The 10000-nt window shown below is 36.0% G+C and overlaps 1 protein-coding gene across 1 annotated transcript in view; it reads left to right on the top strand.

Annotated features, from left to right (window-relative positions):
- The window catches only part of cos (kinesin-like protein costa), a 16340-nt gene that overhangs the window by 1320 nt on the left and 5020 nt on the right, over positions 1-10000 (top strand). Inside the window, exons 2-18 of the mRNA XM_070115830.1 lie at positions 1471-1654; positions 1901-2046; positions 2850-2972; positions 3196-3370; positions 3865-4088; positions 4480-4686; positions 4894-5048; positions 5246-5457; positions 5822-5999; positions 6344-6696; positions 6857-6957; positions 7266-7424; positions 7703-7843; positions 8309-8448; positions 8789-8942; positions 9132-9317; positions 9635-9775. Of these exons, the coding sequence (XP_069971931.1) occupies positions 1471-1654; positions 1901-2046; positions 2850-2972; positions 3196-3370; positions 3865-4088; positions 4480-4686; positions 4894-5048; positions 5246-5457; positions 5822-5999; positions 6344-6696; positions 6857-6957; positions 7266-7424; positions 7703-7843; positions 8309-8448; positions 8789-8942; positions 9132-9317; positions 9635-9775 (2979 nt within the window). The remainder of the gene's footprint in view (positions 1-1470; positions 1655-1900; positions 2047-2849; positions 2973-3195; positions 3371-3864; positions 4089-4479; positions 4687-4893; positions 5049-5245; positions 5458-5821; positions 6000-6343; positions 6697-6856; positions 6958-7265; positions 7425-7702; positions 7844-8308; positions 8449-8788; positions 8943-9131; positions 9318-9634; positions 9776-10000) is intronic.

The raw sequence follows: 10000 nt of genomic DNA, 5'->3' as shown, positions 1-10000 counted from the left end.
ATAATGATACAGTGTCTTATAGTGTAGGCAGTGTACTTCAACTGGGAGTACACCATGACTTCGCAGGTATGATAAGCTTGTGTCATTATTTTGGCGATATTTCGCGATGAAGTCGAAGCAATTATTCTCACACCCTACAAACTGACTAGCCATGATGGAACTGATTTGAATTTCAACTGCCTTCTCTTAGGCCTAGCTTCTATTGTCATGTGATGATCTATTCCATATCTGATTGGTTCTATTGAGGTGGACAACAGTGCTTATGGTCATGTCACATTCAGGCACAAATCTAATTGGCTCATTTGATTTGCCTCACATACATCATCTACTACTAATCCTTCTGATTTTACGTCGCTTTTAATGACTTTTGTGTTATTTTGTCTAGGCGTTGGAGGCGTAAGGGTGGTGTGGCTCCTTCTCTTCTACCATTATTAACAGTTTGCGGGGAAGATGGTATAGAAGAAAATTTTCATAGAATGATGTGTTCTACTACTTGGAAAGCTCAAATTCTTTGATTTAGGTGTGGGAGTGCATTTCCAATAATACCGAAAGTTTATTGTCCCTTCCCAAATTTAAGGTATGGAAGCTAAGCTTACTAGTATATAATTTGAAGAAATTTAATTTCAAGAGTCGCTATGTGATGAAAGAAAAATCTTTCCTCTTCCCTAGTTTTATCATTGCCAGAGCTGTGGAAAAATTGCCAAAAATCTCGTTGCCATAATAAATTAAATAAGATGAATAAAATTTTTGGGTCCAATTTAATTTTTTCTTAAATACCATTATGAAAATAAAATAGAGTATTTCTTTTAAGTACGATGGTCCCCAATTTCACGTCACAAAATCTTTTTAAACAATCTAAGTTGCTGTGACTGTGTATCCTTTGGCCACTGCCTGAGAGGAGGGTTGATGGGGGCTCTGGCCCCCAACACCCCCTGGGAAATATTGCCTTCACCTCATTATGCATGGCAAGATAAAGCTAAAACCTGGGAGCATTAAGTGAATGTAGACTGTGAGTGGCTCTTTCTGTGATCTTTTTCCTTTGTTTGTGGCATTACCGTTTGTGTCTGCAAATTATTTCTTTTGCCAGCAACTGCAACTTTTAGTCCGTTACAAGGATATAATTATCAATTTACCCTAGTTTAGGGTGTCCAAACTGTAATGATTGACCAATATTAGAAAGACATACGTGTATATATATATATATATATATATATATATATATATATATATATATATATATATATATATATATATATATATATATATATATATATATATGTGTGTGTGTGTATATATGTGTGTGTATATATGTGTATATATATATATATATATATATATATATATATATATATATATATATATATATATATATATATATATATAATACAGTATCTAAATGATATAAAATAAAAAGAATGATAATCATACTGGGTATTATATTTCCCTTACAAAACATATATTTTTTTTTAGGTGCGACCACAGACAGCACAGGAACACAACCATGGAACGTGTATTCAGGTTGCTCCAGCAGCCTCTCAGGTCATCCTGGGTTATGACCATTTTTGTGACTTTGATGCTGTCTTTGGTCATGATGTCACACAAAAGGAACTGTATGACTCCTGCCTGTCGGATATGGTTATCAACTTCTTTCAGGGTGAGTGCATTGTGTGAAATGGTAATAAGGCATCATGTTATCATCACCATGATCATTATAAGAATAGTTATCATCATCATCTTCATTATTATTATTATCATCATCACTTTTTTATGTCATCATCAGTCATCATCATTATTACATCATTATATTTTTATCCTAAATTGTTCCTACCATACCAAAAACAGAGAGCAAATTAGTTCCACATTACTTTAACATTAACATGAAACTGTATCTTTCCCCTAGGATACAACGTGACAGTGGTCGGTTATGGGCAGCGTGGTTCGGGCAAGACATACACTATGACAGGCCCAGACTTCTTGTGGGCTATGAACGAAGAGGAGTTTGGACTTTTGCCCCAGGCAGTGCGGCACGTTTTCAATCTCATGAGGGTGAGTGTGATTTCCTGTGGAATAAATGACTGAAATATAATGAGTATTTCATGTTTCTTTGGAATGTCTGTTATGGCAAACCAGCCATTTACCAAAAGCTTTTCTTTCATATTGAATTTAGGGGTTTTGGAATTATTTTGATTGTTTTGAAAACAACTTACTGGTTTTGTTCTTCGCTGTGGGAGTACAGGATAGGTAAGAATATATTTTTCAGAAATTTCTCTGCTTTAGTTGTTTTCAGGGTATATTGATCAAATATGAGGTTTAGATATTTAGATTTCTTTTTTTTTTGCTGATCTGTCTATCTATCTATCCATCTTTCTATCTATCTATCTATCTATCTATCTATCTATCTGTCTATCCATATATTTACATGTGTGTGTGTGTGTGTGTGTGTGTGTGTGTGTGTGTGTGTGTGTGTGTGTGTGTGTGTGTGTGTGTGTGTGTGTGTGTGTGTGTGTGTGTGTGTGTGTGTGTGTGTGTGTGTATGTATTTGTTTGTGTGTTTGTGTGTATGCATGTGTATGTGTTTGTGTTTGTTTGTGTGCATTTGTGTGTTTGTGTGTGTGTTTGTACTTGTGTGTCTGCATGTGTGTGTGTCTGTGTTTGTTTGTGTGCATGTGTGTGTGTGTGTGTTTGTGTGGGTGGATGCATGCTTGTACTTGTATACTTCTTTGTGATTTTCAGGAATTAGGAAATAATAGATGCTACCATTACAGGATTGACATTTTTACTAACAAAACTCACAGACTTTATGTTAAAACTAAATGATACTGCAATTCATTTAGAAATGATTAATTGCAGGAATGCCCAGGGAGAGAATACCGTGTACATGTGAGCTATCTGGCAGTGCAAAGGGATGCTGTGTATGACCTGCTCTCCACCTCCAACTCCTATATGCAACTGAATGTGCTAGAAGACAATATGGTAAAACTTTTATTGGTATTTTGTCTTCATCTATAGGTTAGGGGTCAGTTGAATGAATGGACTAAGAATAGGATGAAATGAACTGGTAATAGAATATGCTAAAAAAACAGCCAGTGGTACAATAGACAGAATGAACTAAAGTCAGAGTTTGAGAATATTGATGGAAAGTTTGGGAATCCAACCAAGAAAGCAGTATCCTTTCTAAAAAATTCATCTATTCAAGGGTAATGTCGTCATTCCTGGCCTAAATGTGATTGACTGCAGCAATATCACAGAGGTCATCAACTGCCTAGAGGCTGGCCTAGTCCACCGACACACTGCAGCTATCCACAGCCACGATCCCTCAGCCTCACACGCAATCTTCTCCCTCATTCTGGAGCACCAGTGGACGGATCCAGGTCAGTTTTTCAGGTTGAGGTTGAGGTGCGTTGGTCAGGGTTGACGTTGCCAGGATAGGTAATGTTTCAGAGGAAGTGGAAGGGAATCCCTGCAGTGATAGGGAATATTGTTCGTCTTTTATGCTTTTAAACCTTTCATATTCTGAAGGCGTCATCCATTTCTCAAATCAGATTTTGAATTACCTCATCCATTTTTCTTTTGATTGAATAATGATTTTTAATGTTTCTTAAAGCAGAATTATTAGAAAGAGCAGTTTGAAGGGTATTCAGCCTTCTTAGTTATTGAGGTTGAGGTGCACTGGAGGAATAGGAAGCCACAGTGTATTAGGAAGGTAAAGTGTTTGGGAAAATAAAAAAGAGGAGAAAGTCACTCTGTATGGGGAAGTAGATACATTTTTTGTTATAAATTTATGTGATCTTATTAGGACTCACCTCTTTCCTTACCCAATCCCTCAGAATACAGGAAATGTTTGAGTATTTCCAAAAATTTCCAGATGGGAAGCTAAAGTACCTGTATTCGCGGATGAGCTTTGTTGACCTCGGAGGCTCAGAGAGACTTGTGCAGTTTGGGTATGGGGACTATGGGCGCCCTGGTGAGGAATCCTTCTTCCTCAACTCTGATCTGAAGGCTTTAGGAAATGTCATCCATTGTTTGGCAGACCAAACATACAAGGGGCCTATACCTTACAAAGAGTCAAAGTTGACGCATATTTTAAAGGTATGTAAAGGAGCGAGCTCTCACTAAGCAGTGAGTTTGTGAACAGATTTATTTACAACAGTAAAGGAAATATGAATATATGTGTATATATATATATATATATATATATATATATATATATATATATATATATAATTACATAATTTATGTATATATGTGTTTTTATACATACAGATATGTTTGTATATCTGTACTACTGTACATCTGTATGCATATGTAAATGTATAAGTGTAAGTGTGAATATAAATGTAAATGTAAATTTAGATAAATAGAGAAATAAATAAATATATATTATATATATGTATATGTGTATATGTTTATCTATATGTCTATCTATAATATATACATGTCATATATACTCAAATCAATAAGAAAATTTCCCTTGTCTCAGGATGCATTTGGTGGCAACAGCCTAAGCCTGATGGTCTGCTGCCTGTCTCCATCAGCTGAAGACTTTGATGCCTCCTTCAATACTCTGAAGTATGGCGGTCTGGCACGCTACATCCTTAATTTCCCTGCAGTCAACATGGCGATTCAAAATAGTGCGCGTGGATCAACTGCGACCATGTCTCCCAGTTCTGCTCACACAACATTACCTGTAATTTCTTGAATTCTGGCTTAACTAAATTTGGTTTATGTATTTATAACTGTGGTATTGACTATACTGATGGATGAAATGTGACTATTTTGTAATGCTTTGAATTTGCATGGTTTATTATATGATGTCTTTACCTTTGGCTTATTTCATAGTGGGGAGAATACTTTGCTGAATTAGTGTTTAGGATAACATACCATATCCCTTCAGCATCAGTCTGGGAGCAGACAGTCAACTTTAACTGGCATACAAAGCAGTGTTCAGCAGTCCTTGGGAACAGTTCAGCAGTCAACAGGCACCAATGACACATCTACTGTTGCAGCACTAGATGACGCAGGTTCAGTGGACACTGAGGACATGTTCAAGTAAGACATTGACGTATAAGAACAGGAATATTTTGAAACTTGGTTAAGAGGTGGTTGTTTTGTTTTTATTATTATATCTATCTATCTATCTATCTGTCTAACTATCTGTAGACAATGCCATTTATTGTTATATTTAGTATTTTCTTGAACTTTATTACCAAAAAATCTTGTGCTAATTTCATATTCATCATTGTCAGATTTCAGTTTGCTGCCTCACAGTGGCAATTGTTAGTCTCTAGTGCTGAGGATCTTCTCTCTGAGATCCTGCGTAGCACTCAGGTGTCCCCAACAGAGAAGGCACGCATTGAGTCTTGGCTGTGCTTAAAGGCAGAGGCAGAGGAATGCATAGGGATGGACTTGGGGCCTCTGCGCTTCAATGCGGCCACGAACCGTGTTCTAGAGGTTATAGGTAAATCAGAATTCTTTGGTTATGTGACAGAAACATTTGCTGCTTGATGGGTAGAATCAGTTCTTAGGTATTTTTATTATTATTGTTAGGATTATATTTTTTTTGTCATTTATATATGGCATTATAAAACAGACTACTTTTGAAAATGTATAAGTCTTGTTTAAGGTTGTAATAAATGAAAATGTAGTTATTGACAGCACTGCAACTGAGAATGTAACTATGTTTAGAGTCAAGATAGAGAGACCATCTCAAATATTTGTTGTAAACATAATTCTGGAAAATTTTATACAGGGGAAATTCTAGTTCACATTTAAGAGGCTTGAAATTAATGTCTCTGAAGGTAGTTCATTTTCTTTTTTTTCAGAGGAGTTAAGTGAGCCAGAGGCCAACACAACAATGGAATCTGGGACAGAAATGTCACATTCAGACAGTGATACTTCCTCAATGTCCTCCTTTGGGGAAGAGTTTTATGACCAGTTGGCTGTCCTTAAAGGACGGTTTCGCTCCGTCACAGATGATGTAGTGAATAAAGTGCAGGAAAGGTGAGAACTATGCTTTGTTAACTCCATCATATACTGTATAGAGCAGTCGGAACAAATACTTTAACTTAAATTACTTTATGATAACAGCAGAGTGAATTATCCGTAAGCAAATATGATGTATATGCAGCACTGGTGAGTTGTTGAGGTCTGAAAGGGTTAATATTTTGAGAAGATCAATTAATATTTTAATCTAATATGCTTCTTTATTACTGAGATCTACCAGTCAACAGCTGTGATCCTAATCCAAATATCTCATTCAACTTTTGATGTCCTGTAGTGTTTGAATATGAAATAAAGTTTTTTAGTGTCTCTCTTGCTGACTGAAAGCTACCATGTTCTTTCAGCCATGACACTCTTGCCAAAGTTAGGCAAAGTGCAGAGAGAAGAAAATCTGAGTTGGCCAAGAAGCAAGAGGACAAGGCTCAGTCCAAGAACACATCCTCTAGAAAGTCCTCGCGACATTCTCACAAAACAGCAGAGTCTATTCTCTTGACAAAGGGGCTTCAGATGGCTCCTCGGAAAACCAGGGAGAATGTCAGTTCCTCGATAGAAAGGAGCTCTTCAGTCTCCTCATCTCTAACCTCAGCATTGGTACCTGAGGGTCGTTTGTCTGTGATGTCTCAGGTTAATTCATCAATGAAATCGGAAGGTGTTGATGTCAAGTCTTCTGTTCATTCTGATATTGTTTCAGATGAAGGTATGGGACTGATTTATTAGCTCTAAATGATTATATTGTTCATCTCAGTTTACATACACTCTCAGTTTACATACAGCATGTTGTTTATATTTGCTTTCCATGTGTGATTATAATGTAAATGTTACATAACTATATTTAAACACTTTGAATCCAAATTCAGAGCATGAAGTGCCAAATCCCAGAAGAAAATCTTCACTCTCTAGTGTGTCAAGGTTCTCCCAGATTTCAAAGTCATCAAGAAGAAAATCAAAATCTGAAAAGGTAAATATTTGCCAAGTTATTTTCTTTTATATTTTAATAAGTGAGATGTATTGTCTTTTCTGCTCGTTTACCTTTCTCTCCCTTTTCTACTAATTCTTCTGAACTCTCCCTCTTCCTTTTCATTAATCTGTACATAGCTTAGGGCTAGCCACAAAGTCTAGACTGTTGCATAATATTACATCACAATTGAATCCGGCCCTGTCATTAGGTATAAAAAGAAGAGAAAACGGTAAATAAATAAAAAATGTTGAATGGAATTTTTTTCATTGTCACAATTTATTCAGTTCCCTGGTACTTTTATTTCTCAGATAGGAGATGATGAGGAAAGCAGTACGTCACTAGTGGAAGAAGTCAAGCGTTTGTCAGCATCTCAAGACCTCCGCAGAGGCCAAATCCGCCGGGTTAGTGTAGAGTTGCGAGCAGCGCAGCAACGACTCAAGCAACTGAATGCAACAATTAGGTTGAAGGTAAGAGACCAATTTTTTTTTTCATCTTTTTTTTTTTTCCTTCTTTCTTTATTTGTGTATTTATTTGCTCTTTGATTGTCATTATTATTATTTTTGTTGTTATTATATTTTATAATTTGCTATGAAATGGTTATGGTTAACTTTTTTTTTCTAATGTGCTTGCATTTACCTTGTATTTTTTTTCTCTTTGTGCTTAATAGAGGTGTTCTTGCTGGTTCTGTTTGTTTGCATTGTTTTAAAAATCTCCATAATGACGAGTCCGCTTTCCCTTTCAACAGGAAGCTTTTATCCGAGAGTTGGTGCGCTGCGGGGGGGAAGCCGAGGTGACAAAACGGAAGTGTGAGGCTAAGATGGAGCGACTGGAAAAGGAGATTCACAGGGCTCGGCAGCTCTATGAGGAAGCCCAGAATCAGTTAAAGGTAAATAAATTTCGGTCAGATTTAGATTTTAGATTTTAGACTTCATATTTTTTTTTTCTTTTTTGGGAATAGGGTACTTTTTTGTCAATGGAGTGATTGGAATGTAGGAAAATGTATTATTTTTTATGGTCTTATTATGTAATTAGATTGTTATATGAAGACTGAATTCCTAAAAAGGGTACTTCTTATTATACTTAGAATTAGGCTTTTAGGTGTAATTCATATTCAAATTTGATGCTCTATTTATTTCCTATGCTTTCATTAATTTTCCTTGTCCTATAATCTCTTTACTGTATAGCTACACATATATCAGTATTGTATTGTATATTCTTAACCTGTGAAAAAGTTATGAACTGTGATGTAAAGTAGCTACTGTTGCATATCACTTTCACACCATGTTACGGTTTAAGAATATCATAAGTTGAAGAGCCAGGCATTCATAGACTTTTTAAAAAATTTCTTCAGGAATTGCGGGAAGGGGAATCTGAAGATGTTGGCCAATATCGCAGTCGTGTCGATTCCCTGAAAAAGCAAATTTCACATTACCAGAAGAAACTCTTAACCCTAGAGAAAGTTTCGGCCATCTCACAACAGGCGGACACCAAGTAAGAGTTGTTATGACATATTGTTACTGTGCGTGGGTTATTTACTCTGCAAACTTGCTTTATTATTTTTTCATGTTTTTCATCTCCTGAGATGAAAAATGTCAACACTTATTATTGTTTTGTTTTGTTTTCAGCACTAATATATTGCAAAAAGAGTTCTGGTTAAATATGTAGTTAAGAGTGCACACAGAATTTGCCATGTGCACCATAGCAGAAGTGAATTAACCACTAGAAAATTTTTCACAAAGGTTATTGAACTTCAGAAAAAGAAAGGGGTATTTAAGCTTTCCTAAGAATATTGACGCTCTCCTATCAGTATATCTTCCTGTACTTCTTTCAGAGTAGAGGAGTTGGAGGGCAGTGTGAGGGAAATGAGACGGCAGCAAGAGGAACTCCAAACACGTCTTCATGAGGAATTGCAGCGCAAAGAAGAACTTGAACAACAGATCATTGTTGACCAGCGGAGGATTCGGGCCCTGGAAATAAGACTCAAGGTACTTGAGAAAAAGGATAAAAGGATGAATGGAAAGAAAGAAAGATGGAATGGAGGAAGGGGTGTAGAAGGAAGATTTTTTTATTTGATCTCATCCAATATGAACTGCACTAAAGTCATCATTTATATGATGATATATATGGTTAGCGGTAGAAAAATTGAATAACATTTTCATTTGAATGCTTACCAGCAAGATGAAGGGGAGACGGAGAGTGACCGGGGCTGGCTAGCTGAGGAGGAAGAGCGTATCCTGAAGTTGCGTGAGGCAACACAGCAACTCCAGAATGAGGTCAAGATGCGTGAGGAGGCAGTCAAGCAGAGAGAGTGGATGCACAAGGAGAAACTCCGCTTGGAGACTTCCAGACAAGACTCTGAGGTAGATTGTTATGATCATTTAAGGAATTACATTAAAGTTGGCTGTGAAGATCATTTACAGATTTGTATAAAGAAAACTGTGCTTAATAGACCTGTTTCATTTTGTATGTAGATAACAAAGACACGTTATGATTTATTGTGGAATAGTAATTGTAATTTCTTTTAAAATTTTGTCACAATTTTCATATTGATTTATTTCCTACAGTAAAGCCCTTGAAATGAAATAACTTTACTATTAGCTGTTGTTTCTGATTTGAAATAATGCTATCTTAACCATTTATTAATGTTTGTTTACTCTGTCAATAACACCTAATGTAGGAAAGAAGAAAAGGCAGTGGCAATGAAGAGGCACTAAGGGAAAGGCGTGAGTCAGACCTAAGAGAAGAAATATCTCACCTGCGAGATGCGCGGGATTCCCTTATGGTGAGAAGACAGAAGCTGAATAGAAGAATACACAAGGTAAATGCAGATTTCAGTCTTAATTTGTTGATATTGTTATTACTATGGTGATATTGCTATGATAATTATTGCAATTTTTACTAATATTTGTAATTATTATCATTATTATTGTTATTGCTATTGTCATTATGATTACTTAGTCCTTAATAGATGGTTACCATGTTTTGGCAAATAGATACGTATATTATTGAAATAAAAAAAGCGAATAATATCAAATGCTTTTAT

This window comes from Penaeus vannamei, chromosome 38 (genome assembly GCF_042767895.1).
Source record: "Penaeus vannamei isolate JL-2024 chromosome 38, ASM4276789v1, whole genome shotgun sequence".
Taxonomy (NCBI): domain Eukaryota; kingdom Metazoa; phylum Arthropoda; class Malacostraca; order Decapoda; family Penaeidae; genus Penaeus; species Penaeus vannamei.
The sequence above is the reverse complement of the archived record's forward strand: the minus strand, read 5'-3'. Positions and strand labels throughout refer to the sequence as shown.